The following is a 21,535-nucleotide window of genomic DNA, read 5'->3' as shown; positions in this document are numbered from 1 at the left end:
AATAATTTATATTTGCACTTCACTCAATGTCAACATACCACAAACTAACAGTAAATGTGTGCAACTTATTACGGTTGGGTATGCAAGGCATAATATAATAATGACCTACCTCTGACTCGAATAGCAATGTCAACATAATATTACTTGACGTTTATTTAAGCGATGACAGTAATTTGCTTCTTCGTTGTTTTTTGTTGCTTTGCGCAAAAACTTCATGCAAACAAATAGGAAACAAAACAACTTTGATATTTGTGAAAGTGTCATATTTAATACCTTGTGATTGATATATTGATTACACTTACACGAATTCAACTCAGTTTATCTGTAAAACTAAATTAAAAGTTCACTCAATAACTGTATGAGTTGAATGTTTTTCGTGAGTTATACCGGGAAAGTTATTTGTATGTAAGCCAGAATACCACAAAAATCAGGTATAAACTGTGATTGTGGGGAAGATCTCATATATTTCATTTGTTTAGGTAAACGGCATTGAAACGTCATTGTATAAAACAATTGCAAGATGTGACGTCACGCTTTTGGATGGGTTTTTAAATAAACTTTGCTGGCCAGGAAACTGTTAATCCATCAGTATTTGGCTGAACAATTTTTTACCAATTGTGCACTTGTAGGGTTTCTCTCCAGTATGAAATCGACTGTGGATTTTGACTTCCGAAGCAGTTCTGAAACACTTTTCGCAAATTGTGCTCTTGTAGGGTTTTTCTCCAGTATGAGTTCGACTGTGGATTTTGACTTCCGTAGCAATTCTGAAACACTTTTTGCAAATTGTGCACCGAAAAGGTTTTTCTCCAGTATGAATCAGAACGTGCCGGTTTCGATTAGATATATTGCTGAATCCTTTTGAACAAAATTTGCACTTGTAAGGTTTTTCTCCAGTATGAGTTCGACTGTGGATTTTGACTTCCGTAGCATTTTTGAAACATTTTTCGCAAATTGTGCATTTGAAATGTTTTTCTCCTCTTTGTGTTCGTACTCTTTCGTCTTGATCAATTTTCATGACTAACTGTTTGGTGCAACAACTATACACAAACCCTGTATGAACATTCCGCTGCTTTTTTGGGTTCTTTTTTGGTTTATTGTTTTGTCTGTCTTTCTTGAAAAATTATGGGATCTAATAATGAAGATTATTGGATTAGTCCTAACAGAGGCAATGACAAATTTTTTAGAAGAATGAAATAATATAGTGTCGGGTGTTCTGCATACCGCCGTACACTTGAAATCGTGACGTGACATATCAGTGTGCGGCACGAACTGAAATCTATGAATGTTCCAGTACGTAACATGGTAAAAACAAGGCAAAATGTATTAGAGCTAAATGCAAAATACATTGTGACACAAATATAGATATCTCATTTATGTGCATGAGAAAGTAATGGAGACGATTGCGTTCGTGATCAAATCTGTTTGTTCGATCTTCAGGATTCCTGAAAAATTATATCATTTGAACGGCTTCTTTTTAGTATGAATAAGTAGGTGCTTGTTTCGAATGCTTGAATTGCTAAACATTTTTGAACAAAATGTGCACTTGTATGGTTTCTCTCCAGTGTGTGATCGTCTATAGATTTTGACCTCAAACTTTGTTGTGAAAGATTTTTCACAAATATCGCATCGAAAAGGCTTCTCTCCAGAATGAATTCGAAGATGAACTCTTAGATTTCCTTTTCGAGCGAATAATTTTTCGCAAATTGTGCACTTGTAAGGTTTCTCTCCAGTATGTGATCGTGCGTGTGCATTTCGACTTCCAATATGGCTGAACAGTTGTGAACAAAATGTGCACTTGTAAGGTTTTTCTCCAGTATGAGTTCGACTGTGGATTTTGACGTCCGTAGCAATTCTGAAACATTTTTCGCAAATTTTGCATTTGTAAGGTTTTTCTCCAGTATGAGTTCGTCTGTGGATTTTGATTTCCATAGAAGTTCTGAAAGATTTTTCGCAAACATCGCACCGAAAAGGTTTTTCTCCAGTATGAATCAGAAGGTGCCGGTTTCGATGAGATATATTGCTGAATCCTTTTGAACAAAATTTGCACTTGTAAGGTTTCTCTCCAGTATGAGTTCGACTGTGGATTTTGACTTCCGTAGCAGTTTTGAAACATTTTTCGCAAATTGTGCATTTGAAATGTTTTTCTCCTCTTTGTGTTCGTACTTTTTCGTCTTGATCATTTTTCATGGCTAACTGTTTGGCGCAACAACTATGCACAAACCCTGTATGAATATTCCGCTGCTCTTTTGGTTCGTTTTTGGTTTATTGTTTTGTCGGTCTTTCTTGTTTCAGAAACCAACATAACAATATATCACGCAGTTAAATGTAGATTAATTTCACATATCTCGCAAATTGAAAATATTTATAAGTGGTTTTCTTGCAGAAATTCTTTGTTGCCTCAGGAACCAAGTAAATTGTATTCTGATTGACAAGTCTGATACTTGCAGCTGATTTCCTTTCATTCACGCAGTTAAGTGGACTCTTTTCACACAGTTTGATGTTCTGTTTGCCCACAATCGTTGCTGCTATGTAGGACAGGAAATTATCAATCGTGTTGATTATTGTGTAAGCTGCAGACAGATGGCCACTGTTTCGACCTAAAAGGTCTCATCAGTGTAGCTGGTGTGACTATCAGACGACTTTATGTGTCTGATTATGTTGCGCAGTAACGCATGCACAAATACTAAACTGTTTTTTGCTTTTTAATGTTTTTCCTGAAAAGTCATTTTGTAATAATAATTTATATTTGCACTTCACTCAATGTCAACATACCACAAACTAACAGTAAATGTGTGCAACTTATTACGGTTGGGTATGCAAGGCATAATATAATAATGACCTACCTCTGACTCGAATAGCAATGTCAACATAATATTACTTGACGTTTATTTAAGCGATGACAGTAATTTGCTTCTTCGTTGTTTTTTGTTGCTTTGCGCAAAAACTTCATGCAAACAAATAGGAAACAAAACAACTTTGATATTTGTGAAAGTGTCATATTTAATACCTTGTGATTGATATATTGATTACACTTACACGAATTCAACTCAGTTTATCTGTAAAACTAAATTAAAAGTTCACTCAATAACTGTATGAGTTGAATGTTTTTCGTGAGTTATACCGGGAAAGTTATTTGTATGTAAGCCAGAATACCACAAAAATCAGGTATAAACTGTGATTGTGGGGAAGATCTCATATATTTCATTTGTTTAGGTAAACGGCATTGAAACGTCATTGTATAAAACAATTGCAAGATGTGACGTCACGCTTTTGGATGGGTTTTTAAATAAACTTTGCTGGCCAGGAAACTGTTAATCCATCAGTATTTGGCTGAACAATTTTTTACCAATTGTGCACTTGTAGGGTTTCTCTCCAGTATGAAATCGACTGTGGATTTTGACTTCCGAAGCAGTTCTGAAACACTTTTCGCAAATTGTGCTCTTGTAGGGTTTTTCTCCAGTATGAGTTCGACTGTGGATTTTGACTTCCGTAGCAATTCTGAAACACTTTTTGCAAATTGTGCACCGAAAAGGTTTTTCTCCAGTATGAATCAGAACGTGCCGGTTTCGATTAGATATATTGCTGAATCCTTTTGTACAAAATTTGCACTTGTAAGGTTTTTCTCCAGTATGAGTTCGACTGTGGATTTTGACTTCCGTAGCAGTTCTGAAACATTTTTCGCAAATTGTGCATTTGAAATGTTTTTCTTCGCTTTGTGTCCGTACTCTTTCGTCTTGATCACTTTTCATGACCAACTGTTTGGTGCAACAACTATACACAAACCCTGTATGAACATTCCGCTGCTTTTTTGGGTTCTTTTTTGGTTTATTGTTTTGTCTGTCTTTCTTGAAAAATTATGGGATCTAATAATGAAGATTATTGGATTAGTCCTAACAGAGGCAATGACAAATTTTTTAGAAGAATGAAATAATATAGTGTCGGGTGTTCTGCATACCGCCGTACACTTGAAATCGTGACGTGACATATCAGTGTGCGGCACGAACTGAAATCTATGAATGTTCCAGTACGTAACATGGTAAAAACAAGGCAAAATGTATTAGAGCTAAATGCAAAATACATTGTGACACAAATATAGATATCTCATTTATGTGCATGAGAAAGTAATGGAGACGATTGCGTTCGTGATCAAATCTGTTTGTTCGATCTTCAGGATTCCTGAAAAATTATATCATTTGAACGGCTTCTTTTTAGTATGAATAAGTAGGTGCTTGTTTCGAATGCTTGAATTGCTAAACATTTTTGAACAAAATGTGCACTTGTATGGTTTCTCTCCAGTGTGTGATCGTCTATAGATTTTGACCTCAAACTTTGTTGTGAAAGATTTTTCACTAATATCGCATCGAAAAGGCTTCTGTCCAGTATGAATTCGAACGTGTCTCTTTTGGTTGCTTAAATTGCTAAATCCTCTTGAACAAAATGTGCACTTGTATGGTTTCTCTCCAGTATGTGATCGTCCATGGGTTTTGACGTCAGACTCTGTTCTAAAATATTTTTCGCAAATGTCGCACCGAAAAGGCTTCTCTCCAGTATGAATTCGAAGATGAGCGCTTAGATTTCCTTTTTGAGCAAATAGTTTTTCGCAAATCGTGCACTTGTAGGGTTTTTCTCCAGTATGAGTTCGTCTGTGGATTTTGACATCCGTAGAAGTTCTGAAACATTTTTCGCAAAATTTGCACCGAAAAGGCTTCTCTCCAGTATGAATTCGTACATGCCTATTTCGGTTGCCTGCATTGCTAAATCTATTTGAACAAAATGTGCACTTGTAGGGTTTCTCTCCAGTATGAGTTCGTCTGTGGCTTTTTACTTCCGTAGCAGTTCTGAAACATTTTTCGCAAATTGTGCATTTGAAATGTTTTTCTCCGCTTTGTGTCCGTATTCTTTCGTCTTGATCACTTTTCATGACTGACTGTTTGGCGCAACAACTATACACAAACCCTGTATGAATATTCCACTGCTTTTTTGGGTTCCTTTTAGGTTTATTGTTTTGTCTGTCTTTCTTGTTTCAGAAATCACAGTAATATCTAAGTTTTTGATTAGCTTGGTCGTCTTTTCTGTACAAAACTGTGATAACTGTTGTTGTTTGTACGCAAAACAATATAACACGCAGTTAAATGTAGATTAATCTCACATATCTCGCAAATTGAAAATATTTATAAGTCGTTTTCTTGCAGAAATTCTGTGTTGCCTCATGAACCAAGTAAATTGTATTCTGTTTAACACGTTTGTTACTTACAGCTGATTTCCTTTCGTTCACCCAGTATCGTGAACCGTTTTCACACAGTTTGACATTCTGTTTGCCCACAATCATTGCTGCTGTGCTGGTCAGGAAATTATCAATCGTGTCTGATTATGTTGCGCAGTTATGTATGTTCAAATACTGAACTGTTTTTTCTTTTTGATATTTTATTTGACTTGTCAGCGATGACAGTAATTTGTTTCTTCGTTGTTTTTTTTTTGCTTTGCGAAAAAACGTCATGCAAACAAATAGGAAACAAAACAACTTTGTTAAGTCAAAGCATAGAATACTAAAACATGGAATGGAAACTCTTTTCGTCACGCATGAGTAACACTTTACGCAAAATGAAAAATGCATTGGGTTAAATGCGATTTTGGCGTTTTTCGGCGGCCAAAAACTCCAAGTTAATGTAACCACAAGAATTTATTTGAATGTAATTCAAGTAGTTTCATCCTTAATGTTTTAAAATATGTGGATGATTTTAATTATGACGCGCTCTAATACACTTTTTAACCGTGTGTTACAAGTCACCTTACTGACTAAAAAAATTTTAATACGTCATCGCGTCAACCTCAAAGATTACGTAAGACATGTAATTACGTCATTCAAGTAATGACGTAATGTTTTATATTTGCATATCTGCCTAAAAAGCAATCATTGGATTCAGAAACCTAATATTTGAACAAAACAGTCTGACCCAGAGGTCACATTTTTGCAGTCATTATTGGGTATGTATCAAAATGTTTCATAGCTCCTCTTTTTGTAAAGACATATGTTGGACAGATAGTGCAGTACTACATGAAGTAGTTTTTGGCCCAAAATGTCAGATTGTAGCCTTTGTAAACCAGATAAGATAGGGCCAAATTTTGCTGCTTAATTTTAAAGATTGTATTTATTTGGTTAACCATACTTAAATCTGGCCGTTTTTCATCTTTTATGCAAATAATATTAAATGATAAATAAATAGTGGTAGCTATCTAAAAAATATTGACATACCATCAAATAAATTATTGTGTCATTTTTTATATTCCATTGGTTTTGAGCAATTCATGCCACATATGAGCCGATGCTCTGTAAATATTAATGAACTTGCTTTTGTTGTACTAGTAATCTACTTTATACATTTTTCCCACACATCTGAGTTTTCTATTTGATTTCATTGTAAATATTTGGTTGTATATTGGCATTTTTGTCCGAAAGTTCGCCTTTAAGTGTTGATTAATCCAATATCCCTGAGAAGAAAACAAATTTGATGGAAATTATTTTTGTCAAACTATTGCATACATAACAGAAGTATATTTTTTTACTCTTATCATAACACTTGGTTGAATGCTCCTGACACAGTTGAAAATATGTAATGTTTTGTTGAACTAAACATAATTGCCTTTTGTTTCAGCAAAATTGGACCTTAACATATTAATAACCTTTTTCACTAGTCATTTTTTTTTCTTCGCAGATTAGTTTTAAATAAAACACAACAGAATTTGATTTAGATATGTATTAAAATGCTTCTGAGGAGACATGTCATGTTGAAGAAAAAGATGAAAGTTTTCAGAATTTGCTCGTATGCAAACACTTAAAAACAAATTATAGTTGGTTTATATTGGAAGTATTCCCACTGCCTTTGAGTATTTGCAAGCAATCAACATATATTTTGTCAAGGCTTAGCTTTTTCAAACCCATATTATGCACAAAAATGTTGTTTTGTGTTGAACTTTACTGAAAACATTTGCACTCAGCAGTATGAACATGGTGTTGGCAAGGTATTTCCTGATATCAACTGATTTTAATAATTTGGTTCATTATAATATCTTCATCTCCATCTTCATCAAGATACAGAAATCGCAGAAAAAAAGCAGTCATACTATCGTTTGTCAACTGTTTGTCAAATGCCCTGTTTTTGCAAAATAAATATTCCCAAACAATCGCATTACTGTGTGCAGAGATACTGTCCTAGAAAAAAACATAATAAGCAAGTAGTTGATTTCACATAACAAGCATAGTAGTTGATAATATTACTCGATTTAGCCTCCCACTGCTTGCAAACAGCAAAAGCGCGCAATTATTTGTTCATAGTTTGACCCAAAAGGCAGTAGACAGCAAATCGCCGTAAAAAATGATGCGACGCGATTTATTCAAAATCATCAACATATTTCAAAAGACGAGGGACCAAACTTCCTGTTTCTTTGAAAAAGTTTTAAATTTTGTTCTATTTAATGGGTTTTTAAGCCCCTTAGAAAACACCAAAATCGCATTTAACCCAATGCATTTTTCATTTTGCGTAAAGTGTTACTCATGCGTGACGGCGCACTTTCAGCGGAGTTTCCATTCCATGTTTTAGTATTCTATGGTCAAAGTGTCATATTTATTACCTTGTGATTAATATATTAATTACACTTACACAAATTCAACTCAGTTTATCCGCAAAACGAAATTAAAAGTTCACTCGAAAACTGTACGAGTCGAATGTTTTTCGTGAGCGATGCCGGGAAAGTCATTTGTATGTAAGCCAGAATACCACAATAATCTGGTATGGAATAAATTGTGATTGTGGGGAAGATCTCATATATTTCATTTTTTAATTGAAGGTAAACGACATTGAAACGTCATTGAAGGAAAAAGCAATTACAAGATGTTACGTCACGCGTTTGCATGGGTTGTTAAATAAACTTTGCTGGCCAGGAAATTGTTAATCCATCAGCACTCATACAGGCGAGCCCAATGTGTTACGCCATGAGCAAAACATTGACCGAGGTTTTTCAGTTGAAAAATCCTTATTTGTCACTAATATACATTTCGTTTATAGTGAAAAAATAATTGGTTGCGCAACCATGTGAAAGTTTAACGTGGAAAGCGCCATGAAAATATGTGCGGATTTCGCCTGTACCAACGACTAGACTTCTTCAGAGAATAAAACAAACACTGTAGCAAACCCAAGGGCAAGTAATTTAGCAACGAAAAAGTACAAAGGGGCGCAACAGCTAAAACACAGCTGGACATTAATCAATCACCGGTCAAACCTCCAAACATGGGAAACAAGGGTGAAGAATGGTTACAGGAAAACTTGCGTACACATTTAAAAGGTTTAGTGATGACATTAAATGGGTGTCGCTTGATGTTAAAACCACTAATGCTATACAACATAAGTTGGTGGAATGCTTTTGTAACGCAGGCTTGGAAGTAACTTTCCCGCCAAGCCACAACTGCTAAGCCATTGTGGCTGAAAGATAAAGCTGTGAAATCCAGTGAGGATGACTTGCGATATCTTTCGGTGAGAATGATTTGCGATATGTTGGCAACAGCCAGCACTTGGACGACTATGATTTTTCCACAACAAGTCGGTAGACTCGTTTACAAGGCACAAACTCATCTGGGCAACAGCATTCCTATTCTGCGTCTTTTGCCTAAGGAATTAAGCCTGCAGGCCAATGCTTCTATCGTTTATCGGAGAGGACAAAAGATGTTTAAGTAAGTATGTCATTACAAGCAGCTTGTCCATCACGCCAAGCCTCTGGACACTTGCCAATCGGCCCTTTTTGGCCACTGTGCGCTGTGTGGGCGCCATGGTAACCACGAGCCCATGGTACCAACGACTACCTTCCTGTGTACTCCCAAAGGCACAATAATGTTGCGTCAGAGATTAACATGCCGCGACTATGGGATATATGTGGCCTCGTGCAAAACATGCGGAGCCCAGTATGTTGGGCAGACAAAAAACAATTTTTCCACCGACTGGAATGCCCACAGGTCTACTTGGTACCAGTTCGAGTGCTCGTTAGATAGCGATGCTACGGCGCTAGGCAACCACTACCTGAACAAACATAGCGAAACCTTCCAGTAAAGACCCACATTGCCAAGTTGCTATGACGAGACGTTCGTGCAGAACCACCTGCAGGGTGTTTGGACCTGTATGAGGACTTATGTTTGCACAGAATACGGGCACAAATCAATGTGCAAACCATGGTAACACTGTCACGTTCCGTTTTAACGGTTACGCAAAAGATGGGTCTGACTATTGGAAGTTCCTTAACAGCAACGCACTTGTACCCTGATCAGCAATAAACCTTTTCCTACACCTTTGTTGTCTTATTTAAATAGAATGCAACACACAAAATACGATTACTTACAGACGTAGTAACACGGTTATAAATTTAACCAATACACTGAACTACACTTTTGTAACTACACATACGCTAAATGCTTTTACGTGTAAACTTTTACCAGCGCGGGTTTGTACTAAAATGAATTGTTTTATAAAACAGAGTGCTACTTATATCGTTTGGGTAACAATGACTGGGGTCAAAGCGTTAACTTTTTTCCCAGCAGTATCAACAATGGTGGCTGCAGCAAGTAACGGGCGACGCGATAAAACTGGCACATTCGGGACTAAAACAAAAGAAACCGTTCGAAACAAAAGATTTGATACGCACAGTAAACGTCCGGTGGTTGCGAGATATCGTCGCATGGGAATTAGGCCATAGACTATCGCATTAGGTCGATCTATAACACATTTGTGACAAACACCATCATGTAAATAGCTTGGTTCACTATTTCCCGCCCGCAGGTTTATGTTTGCATTGTAACGGGTTGATGTTTTTGTGTTGTTTGTCGTTAACCTGTTTTTATCAATTTTATCATTCACCGAGTCTTATCGGTCACATCTGTTCGCCCACAAGCAGAATGCCTGCAGTTCGCGACGTCCATTTCCCTTCCACTTTTTTCTGTTTTTACATTCAGTTGCTTCTGTTTGTTCGTGTGCTTACTCGGTGTCAGTGCCAGTGGTTTTGATAGTACAGGAGTACAAACGGGTTTAAACCCATGCAATTAATTCATACTTTTATTATTTCTTAGTTATTGCTTGAAAACCGAATATTTTTATTCTTTTTTTTCCGTAACTTTTTGCGTAGGGATATTAACTTTATCCTTTCTGTTTTTCCTGTTTGGCAGTTGGAGAAACTGATGATGCCTTTTTAGGCGAAATATATTTTTCTCATTAAAAAATCCATCTGAGCTGTCCACACATTGCTTTGCGAAATTTAATATATAATTGCATAAAGTGTATTTGTTTTTGCTAAAGCCATATTGTAAGTCTTCTTCAAATAACTATTGAGCATTCTTTATTTGGCTTTTAAATGTATATTGAACATAACATCATGCAACTTAGCTTAGACACATGACCTTTTCTTCCTCTAGTTTTATTAATCGTTCTTTACGTATTTGCACTATTTTACATATTTGTGCACAAAATGGAGGTTTATTTTTTCTATGTTAACTTTTAATGCAATGTTATTGCAAAAAATGTGATGACGATAAATTTAGATAATTTGTAGATAAATTAAATATTATGTAAAGCAATGCATGCAGAAAATGGTGGCAGCATTGCAATGAAAACCTTAATATATAGTCTTCAGCGTCTTTCATTTGCTCTGATTTCTAGGAAAAAAAAAGTTGGCGAGTTATTAGGGGTCTAAACAAACAGTTTACTCAACCCGAACTGCGATTTTAAAGAGAGTCGTCAACGTCAACTTGGTAAAGGTCAAGGTTACCCTGTACTGACGGTGTACCACAAAGACCTGAAACCGCGCGGTCAAGGTGTCTACTTTTTTTGAAAAACGGACTCTAGTACATTTAAAAGTCTAAAAATGATGAAAAACGCTTTGAAACTGTTGGTGTTACGTTTACACCACTTAATACTGCACTCCATCGTAAAGTCTTCATATACGAGACCACAGCGCTCAACAAACAATCTGTTTTCACCACTACACGATTATTTCCCCCGCCAGCACTCAACCAATCAGCGCATCGCACATCTGAAATACAAGCGCGACTGCTCAAGCGTACAAAATAAAATGTAAAATAGTGAACAATATACAACAGAAATAAAATGGCATGGGCACCGACAAAGCCATAAAGGTCAACAAGTCGGGCGCCCATGTTAAAGGTGATCTCCTCACGAAATATCACCGTATATCGCCAGTCGAACTAGGAGGTGATGGGTTGCGACAGGTAACATATGACGGTAGGTGGCCACCCGGCACTTTTTATGAGCACCTCGTTATCTTTTTACAATCTAGCGTTACATCACACAATGATGGGACCTGTAATTCCGGTTTTAAGGAATGTTTACAATGCGTCGTATCAAGTAAGCTTGTTTTTGTTAAGTTTAGGGATGACTAGCCCAAGATCAATCAGCATGAATATCACATTAACAAAACAAACATTTTAAAAAAGGCTTAAAAGGTCATGTTACTTTGAAAATGATATATAATTTGCCTTCGAAGTGCGCAACACCTTTTTCTGGTTGTAATAAAATTACAATATGAAGTGAACAACTGCATGTAAGTAAAATTTATGACAAAAACTCATCAAGCAATTGGTATTTCCAGGCTCGCTCCGGCGTTTTACTGCCAGAAAACGTTTGGTTGCTTTTACTTTCACTTACAATGTCGATGATGATTGCCGGAGCTTTTCTTGGCGGGATCACATTGAAGCTGATGCTAAATTTCTTTTCAAGGAAAAACTATCTTCAGTTATCCCATATTCTAAAGATACTGGGTTGTCTAACCATTGCTCTCGCCGATGGCTTTTCTGGATCGTATGAAGCCGTAATTATTGGAAGATTTGTAATTGGTTTCCCAATAGGAATTTATTAGAGTAGGTTCCTCTCATGGAAAAATTTTAACCACCATCATTCTCGGACAAGAAAGATTAAGTTTTTATTGTTTATTTCGGTATAATTTGCTCTATAAATCATTTCGATGTTAACAAATTTATTTTAGGTCTCGTTCCATTGATGGTGGTTGAGATGAGCAGTAGAAGCAGTCAGACAGTTTGGCAACGCACTGGTTCTATTGCCATATCGTTTGGACCGTTGTGTGGACCTGTGTTAACCCACCCAAAGGGAAAAAATGTGTTTTTTTTTTATAAACAACAAAACTCGTTTGCATGAATCTACAGTTATCTTTGAAAAGGTTTTAGTTGTCTAGCAGCCATTCTTATTGCAATGAATATTGTTTGTGAGGCAATTCATAAAGTAAAGTAGTAAAGTTAAATTTTATTATTTATATGAATTCTCAAGCAAATAAAACACGTACTGTTACTGGTACCTGTCTGGTGATGATGGGATATAACTGTACAGACAGAAAAGTTATAGTATATCAATGGTCTGCAGTAAACAATAGACTAAATTACGAATCGCAGGTATAGTATTTGGTAGATAAGCATTTGTGGTTTACATTTTTGTTGAAGGTACTTGGAACCGAACTTCTTTGGCCCGTTGCCATTGCCTTTCCCTGCATCCCTTCAATCATGTACTTAATTGCAAGTTTTGGATTCCTGAAACTTCTTTATATCTTGTACGAGAAGGGAGAAACAATGAAGATTTAAATACCCTTCAAAATATGAGGACAAGAAACAATGTCGGTGGAGTAAAATTAAATATCATCAACATCTCGACTGTTGATATATTTTATAGGCTGATCTTCAACGGGAGTTAAACGAAATCAAAGCAGAAGTCAACAAAAGTAAGACAGTGGTTGGTGTGAAGAAAATATTATCAACAAAGCAATACAGGTGTCTTTATTAAACAAACACACGATATAAACAATACTGAAAATCCCAAGGTCATTTTTTTCTAGGAGACAACTCATTGCCGTGGCTGTGATATACGGCGATCTGGCGTTGACTGGAATAAACCACTACACGGATCAAACACTGTTAAGTGCAGGCATAGAATCGGAACATGTAACATCTGCTACTGTGGGCGTTGTTGGAATACAATTTGTCTTTGTATTTTCTGGGGTACGTATTTTTGGAACTAATTGCAAGTGCAATTATTTTACTTTTGTGTAAGATGCTTTCAAAACTTGTGTGACACCCGAGCCAATAGCACTATTGGTTGCCAAGCAGTTTAGTTTGGCCATAGCGCCCGCCACTTGGTTCGTCCCTGTTGTTCAATACGTTTAGTTGAGTGTACTCAACGGACCGTACCGCCACATAATGTAAGAATCTGCTCCTGACTAGCGTACCAGCAAGTCCAACAGACACAAGCCGCACTGGCGTGATATTATAGATCAAACAATGCAGTGTACACACTGTAACAGCTGTTGTCCGCCTTGTAGAACTTGCACGGCCTGGAGCGTGCCAGCTACCACATTATATTTTTCCCGAAGAAAACGCGACTTGACTCAACAACATCGGTTCTCTGTTGTAAACGAACATACACTTAATGTCAACACAACACATAATGTCTACAACCATAACGACAACGTACCAACTTTTCGGAGTCCAGGTCCAAATTAAACCATTTTCCTTAATTATTACAACTTAGTTTCATTAACAGCTGGCTACAAAGAGACACAGTAAATTCTACTTGAACCATACAAAATACATCACATTCACTGCAAAGCGTGGCCAGTACGGGGCAATATTACGTCATAGACGCCAAGCGTCACAAAGAAAGTGGCGGGAAATATGGACAACTTAATCCTCGCTGTAACACACACCGTTGCCTGTAGCTTAGGTTTTAAAATTGTACACATAGTAATATAGTAAAGCAAATTGTTGCCTCCATAAAAAAACTCATGTCTTATGTTGGGTCTTGCATCTGGTTGATCTTTTCGGAAGTTTGAAAGTGAACAAAGCTTCTACAATCATCCTAATTTTTTCCATGATTCTCTTTACAATCAGTCAGGCAGCCCATGGTCAAGCAACAAACGTCATGCTGTATATTGCTTTGGTTTCAATTGGCATTTATCTTGTAGGGTAAAACTCTGTCTCTGGTTTAGTTTGGTTTAGATTTTTATTTTGACAGGAGCTTGTATGTAGATTTTATGCTGGCATTCAGCTTACATCGTTGGTTTTATTGGGTGAAATCACCACAGAAGCGTCCAGACCATCTGTTCTCGCCCTCGGGTCAACTCTATTATGGGTCATGGCTTGGACCACCGGCTTTGTCCCGCCTTATTTAGAGGTATGAAAACTAACAAGTCACAAAAAGCAAAGAAATAACTAAAACCAAGTTGGTTAATTATGTATTAAATTTCGCAAAGCAATCTGTGGACAGCTCGGATGGATTTTGTAATGAGAAAAATATATTTCGCCTAAAAAGGCACCACCAGTGTCTCCAACTGCCAAAAAGGAAACACAGAAAGGAAAAATTAAGTACCCACGCAAAAAATCCATCTGAACTGTGTACAGATTGCTTTGCGAAATTTAATTTTTAATTATATCGACACGGTGAGCGATCGACAGCCTGCAAGGGGCCTTTGGTTTTAAATTGATCCAGGTTTCATTCATAATCACATTGGTGACCAATTTGGTTAGTGTTTTTATCTTAACGGAGTGAACCAATTCTTCTGACTTGCTGTGACGATAGTTCTTACCAAATATCCAAGGACATCGTCAAACCAAAAACTTCAAGAAAAGTCAACATCATTTGCCGTTGTCGTGCGATAAAAAATCATTCAAGTCTTGCAAGGAACTTTAGTCAGCTAACAAAAAACTGGCAGATGCTGTCGAAGCTTCCAGCACTGTTTTCCGCCGAGATATGGATAAAGTAACAACCTTATTGTCGTTGAACCAGAGCTCAGGGCCGGCGCGTCCATTAGGCGAACAGCACATTCTTAAGGGGGTAGGCTTACATCACTTCGTAAAAAACGCCCGAACCATATACTGAAAATTACACATCGGGATAACTTTACCGATTTGTTCAATAAACCCATGCTGTTTGCCACAGCAATTAATAATCAGCAATTTTTGTTGCAGAAAGTAGTTTAACAGCCCGAAAAAAATTATACAAACGTAGTGGGCTCAGAGCAGTAGGAAACAGCTTCACTGCACGAATACTATTATTACGCTGTTGGAAAAACAACAACAAATCGCAGTGAAACAAAACAACCAACTTTTATACGAAAGAAGGGACATGAGCCATGAGCCGCCAAGTGGTTGTTCAAACAACCCCAATGTGCTTTCACATACCTACATTGCTTGAGAATTTAATACGAAAGATAGGCAAGCAAGAAATATTGGCGTTTAACGGCAAGTCAGCACGTTGTAAGGCTGGTCAAAATTTTGACTTCCGTAGAAGTTCTGAAACATTTTTCGCAAATTGTGCATTTGAAATCTTTTTCTCCACTTGGTGTTCGTACTCTTTCGTCTTGATCACTTTTCATGACTAACTGTTTGGTGCAACAACTATCCACAAACCCCGTATGAATATGCTGCTGCTCTTTTGGGTTCCTTTTTGGTTTAATGTTTTATCTGGATTCCTTGTGTCAGAAACCACAATAATTTGTAAGTTTTTGTTAGGTTGGTCGTCTTTTCTGCATTAAACTGTAATAACTGTTGTTGTTTGTGCACAAAACAATATAACACGCAGTTAAATGTAAATTAATCTCACATATATCGCAAATTGAAAATATTTATAATTGGTTTCTTTTTTAAATTCTGTGTTGCCTCAGGAACCAAGTAAATTGTATTCTGTTCAACAAGTTTGTTACTCACAGCTGATTTCGTTTCATTCACGTAGTTTCGTGAACTCTTTTCACACAGTTTGACGTTCTGTTTGCCCACAGGAAATTATCAATTGTGTCGGATTATCTTGCGCAGTAATGCATGAAGAAATAGTAAATTGTTTTGTGCTTTTTAATATTTTATTTCACTTGTAAGCGATGACAGTAATTGCATCTTCGTTGATTTGTGTTGTTTTGCACATAAACTTCATACAAACAAATAGGAAACAAAACAACTTTGATATTAGTGAAAGCATCATATTTAATACCTTGTGATTGATATATTGATTACACTTACACAAATTCAGCTATGTTTATCTGCAAAACTAAGTTAAATGTACACTCGTAAACTGTATGAGTCGTGTGTTTTTCGTGAGCGATACCGGGAAAGTTATTTGTATGAAAGCCAGAATACCACAGTAATCCTGTATGGAATAAACTGTGATTGTGGGGAAGATCTCATCTATTTCATTTTTTTTTATTGTTGGTAAAAGACATTGAAACGTCATTGAAGTAAAGAGCAATTACAAGATATGACGTCACGCATTTGCATGGGTTGTTAAATAAACTTTGCTGGCCAGGAAATTGTTAATCCATCAGCACTCGCACAGGCGAGCCCAATGTGTTACGCAAAAAAAGAGGCGCAACAGCTAAAACACAACTGGACAACATCGATCACGGGTCAAACGGCCAAACATGGGAAACAAGAGTCAAGAATGGTTGCAGGCAAAATTGCGGAACACGGGCGAAAGTACTTTTCTATCAATACGATTTAACACATTAGGAAGCGAATTATTAAAATAATTTTCCACGACCAACCGTTTTGCCAGAATTGTTTCTTGTTTCAATTCTTTTGCTTCCTTCCAATTGATACGGTGGTCAGTTTTAAGTATGTGGGCACATAGAGCAAATTTATTGGGTTCCATATTGCCTACGGCTGCTTAATACGGTACGTCCAAATACATTTAGTCTGGACAATGTAAACTGTGTTGCAATCAATGTAAGGAATTTAGCAAACCGCCCGTCATTTAAGGCATGGAATCACAGTCTTTTGGTTTGGGAAGCATGTTTTGTAAAGTACATAACGGTTTCGTCGCCACTTTTACTTCAGTGGGGTTAGTTATTTTTGAAATCCGCTCAAAAACTCTTTGTACATATGGTATGTTAGTGAATGCTGTGTATGTTAATGTGGGCATGTTGTGTATGTGGGGTTTAAGATTTAGGTTAGTGTGGAACTTGTTTAGTTTCAAGACGTTGCGAATGTGTTTGCGTTCAACCCTCCGAATTTGTGGATCGGCAATATGTGTAATCGTTTTTTTATATAAGGTTCTGGCCACAGTGTGTTTTTGATGTTTCGGATGGTGTGAGGTGTATTGTAGGTAGCGGTTTGTGTGTAGGCTTGAAAAAATTGAGGAGGTAAATTTCCCGTGCGGTTGTGCAGTGACATTTACGTCCAAGAATGATAAATCTTGTTGTGTTTCTCTAAACTTAATTGTGGGTTCGAAATGGTTCGACATGATTATGATACCCTGTGACATCGTCTTTCACCATGACAACGGACGTGTCATCGACCTAGAGCACACAGGAGTGCCAAACAATTGTTGGTAAATGTTGTTTCAAGATGTGAAGACGTCGAGTCTCAACACACTTGTAATGTATATTTAATGTTTGATAACATAAGCTTAGTGAGTTCATGCAGTGTTGTGTCTTATTGTAATTTGTCTTAGGCGATTCTGAGCGCAAAATTGGTCGAAATAAACGTGAACTGACTAACGTCATAAACGATACTTGACAATCGTGCGTTAGTAATTATTAATTCGAAATAATCGTACGGAAAATGGTGAAAACAAAACAAGTGTTATTAGAGCTAAACGTAAAAATACACTTTTACACAAATTTAGACATCTTCTTTATGTGGATAAGAAAGTAATGGAGACGACTGCGTTCGTGATCAAATCTGTTTGTACGAACTTCAGGATTCCTGACAATTTAATTTATTTCAACGACTTCCTTTTAGTGTGAATAAGGAGGTGCCTGTTTCGATTGCTCGTACTGCTCAACAGTTTTGGACAAAATGTGCACTTGTATGGTTTCTCTCCAGTATGAGTTCGTCTATGGATTTTGACCTCAGACTTTGTTCTAAAATATTTTTCACAAATGTCGCACCTAAAAGGCTTCTCTGCAGAATGAATTCGAAGATGAGTGCTTAGATTTCCGTTTCGAGCGAATGATTTATCGCAAATTGTGCATTTGTAAGGTTTTTCTCCAGTATGAATTCGACTGTGGATTTTGACTGCCGTAGCAGTTCTGAAAAATTTTTCGCAAACTGTGCATTTGTAGGGTTTTTCTCCAGTATGTGTTCGACTGTGGATTTTGACTTCCGAAGCAGTTCTGAAACTTTTTTCGCAAATTGTGCATTTGTAAGGTTTTTCTCCAGTATGAGTTCGATTGTGGATTTTGACTGCCGAAGCAGTTCTGAAACATTTTTCGCAAACTGTGCACTTGTAGCGTTTTTCTCCAGTATGAGTTCGACTGTGGATTTTGACTTCCGAAGCAGTTTTGAAACATTTTTCGCAAACTGTACACTTGTAGGGTTTTTCTCCAGTATGAGTTCGTCTGTGGATTTTGATTTCCGTAGAAGTTCTGAAACATTTTTCGCAAATTGTGCACCGAAAAGGTTTTTTTCCAGTATGAATCAGAAGGTGCCGGTTTCGATTAGATATATTGCTGAATCCTTTTGAACAAAATTTGCACTTGTAAGGTTTTTCTCCAGTATGAGACCGACTGTGGATTTTGACTTTCGTAGCAGTTTTGAAACATTTTTCGCAAATTGTGCATTTGAAATGTTTTTCTCCTCTTTGTGTCTGTACTCTTTCGTCTTGATCACTTTTCATGACTAACTGTTTGGTGCAACAATTATACACAAATCCTGTATGAATATTCTGCTGCTCTTCTGGTTTCTTTTTGATTTATTCTTTTGTCTCCCTTGTGCCAGAAACCACAAAAACATATAAGTTTTTTATTAGGTTGGTCGTCTTTTCTGAACAAAACTGTAATAACTGTTGTATCTCGCAAATATTTACAAGTGGTTTCCTTGTAGAAATTCTGTGTTGCCTCAGAAACCAAGTAAATTTTATTCTGTTCAACAAGTTTGTTACTTACAGCTGATTTCCTTTCGTTCACGCAGTTGAGTGAACTCTTTTCACACAGTTTGACGTACTGTTTTCCTACAATCGTTGCTGCTGTGTTGGACAGGAAATTATCAATCTGTCAGCAAATGTGTGCCACTTGTTACGGTTAAATATGCAAGGCATGATATAATAATGACCTAGGTTTGACTCGAATAGCAATGTCAACATAATATTACTTGACCCTTATTTAAGCGATGACAGTAATTTGAGTCTTCGATGTTTTTTGTTGCTTTTTTCGGTTAAAAGTCAAATTATCATATTTATTACCTTGTTATTGTTATATTGATTAAACTTCCACAAATTCAACTCAGTTTATCCGCAAAACTAAATTAAAAGTACACTCGAAAACTCTATGAGTCGAATATTGTTCGTGAGCGATACCGGGAAAGTTATTTGTATGTAAGCCAGAATACCACAATAATTAGGCATAGAATATTTGTGGGGAAGATCTCAACTATTTCTTTTTTTATTGTAGTTAAACGACATTAAAACGTCATTGAAGTAAAGAGCAATTACAAGATATGACGTCACGTTTTTGCATGGGCTGCTAAATAAACTTTGCTGGCCAGGAAATTGTTATTCCATCAGCACTGGTACAGGCGATCCCAATGTGTTACGTCATGAGCAAAACATTGACCAACGTTTTGGAGTTGAAAAATCCTTATTTCATATACTTTTCGTTAACATTGAAAAAACAATTGGTTGCGTTACCATGTAGAAGTTTAACATAGTGAGCGCCATGTAAATATGTGCGGATTTTTTCTTAGAATAAAATTGATCTGTCTATGTAAAGGGGCTTACGCCCATGTAAAGAGCCTTATCTATTACGTGGGTCTATTACTATCTATTACGTAGGTTCTCAACCTGAGCAAAATAATAAAGACATTTTGCTGTAGTTTTAAGCATTTTTTTGTGAAATACAAATCTGACGTTTTCTGATGAAAAACAAGAAATATATACATTTGTTAAAAATACTGTATTTCCTGACGTTTCGCCTGTGCGAACGACTAAGGTTCTTCAAAGAACAAAACGAACACAAGGGCAAGTAATTTAGCGACGAAAAAGTACAAAGGGGCGCAACAGCTGATGGACAACAACAATCACGGGTCAAACGGCCAAACATGGGAAACAAGAGTCAAGAATGATTACAGACAAAATTGCGGAACACGGGCGAAAGTATTTTTCTATCAATACGATTTAACACATTAGGAAGCGAATTAATAAAATAATTTTCCATGACCAACCGTTTTACCAGAATTGTTTCTTGTTTCAATTCTTTTGCTTCCTTCCAATTAATACGGTGGTCAGTTTCAAGCATGTTGGCATATAGAGCAGATTTATTGGGTTCCATATTGCCTACGGCTGCTTTATACGGGACGTCAAAATACGTTTAGTCTGGCCAATGTAAACTGTGTTGCAATCACGTCAAGGTGAACCACGCCGGTAATTTGAGCATGGAATTACAGTATTTGGTTGGGAAGCAAGTACACAACGGTTTCGCGGCCACTTTTGCTTCAGTGGCGTTACGTATTCTTAATTTCCGCTCACAAACTCCTTGTACATATGGTATGTTAGTGAATGCTGTGTGTGTTTATGTGGGTATGTTGTGTATGTGGGGTGTGAGATTTAGGTTAGTGTGGAACTTGTTTATTTTTAAAACGTTCCGAATGTGTTTGCGTTGAACCCTTCGATTGCGTTGATCGCCAATACGTTCTGTTATATAAGGTTCCGGTCACGGTGTGTTTATGATGTTTCGGATGATATGAGGTGTATTGTAGCTAGCGGTTTGTGTGTGCAGGCTTGAACAAATTGAGGTGGTGAGTTTCCTGTGTGGTTGTGCAGTGACATTTACGTCCAAGAATGATAAATGCTGGTCTTGTTGTGTTTCTCTAAACTTAAATTGTGGATTCGAAATGGTTCGACATGATTACGATACCCTGTGACCTTGTCTATCGGGAGTTCATGCAGTGTTGTGTATTTTTGTAATTTGTCTTGGGTGATCCTGAGCGCAACATCTGTCGGAGTTGACGTAAACTGACTAACGACATTGAACGATACTTGACGCTAATGCGTTAGTAATTATTAATCAGAAATAATCGTATGGAACATGGTGAAAACAAGACAAGTGTTATTAGAGCTAAATGTAAAAATGCACTTTTACACAAATTTAGACATTTTATTTGTGTGGATAAGAAAGTAATGGAGACGACTGCGTTCGTGATCAAATCTGTTTGCTCAATCTTCAGGATTCCTGACAATTTAATTTATTTCAACGACTTCCTTTTAGTGTGAATAAGGAGGTGCCTGTTTCGATTGCTTATAATGCTAAACAGTTTTGAACAAAATGTGCACTTGTATGGTTTCTCTCCAGTATGTGATCGTCTATGGGTTTTGACGTCAGACTTTGTTCTAAAAAATTTTTCGCAAATATCGCAACGAAAAGGCTTTTTTCCAGTATGAATTTGAAGATGAGCGCTTAGATTTCCTTTTTGAGTGAATACTTTTTCGCAAATCGTGCACTTATAAGGTTTTTCCCCAGTATGAGTTCGTCTGTGGATTTTGACTTCCGTAGAAGT

General features: G+C 36.9%; 2 protein-coding genes across 13 annotated transcripts in view; one reads left to right on the top strand and one right to left on the bottom strand.

Moving 5' to 3' along the window:
* The window catches only part of LOC145890428 (NACHT, LRR and PYD domains-containing protein 12-like), a 481,386-nt gene that overhangs the window by 41,034 nt on the left and 418,817 nt on the right, over positions 1 to 21,535 (top strand). The gene's annotated exons all lie outside the window — the stretch shown is intronic.
* LOC145888972 (uncharacterized) lies at positions 1,456 to 2,187 on the bottom strand. The gene has a single exon (XM_082979840.1). The coding sequence runs from the start codon at positions 2,185 to 2,187 to the stop codon at positions 1,456 to 1,458; it is 732 nt and encodes a 243-aa protein (XP_082835966.1).

This window comes from Ascidia mentula, chromosome 2, assembly GCF_947561715.1.
Source record: "Ascidia mentula chromosome 2, kaAscMent1.1, whole genome shotgun sequence".
In the NCBI taxonomy this organism is placed as follows: domain Eukaryota; kingdom Metazoa; phylum Chordata; class Ascidiacea; order Phlebobranchia; family Ascidiidae; genus Ascidia; species Ascidia mentula.
Note: the sequence above shows the minus strand (reverse complement) of the source record. Positions and strands in the feature narration are given on the sequence as shown.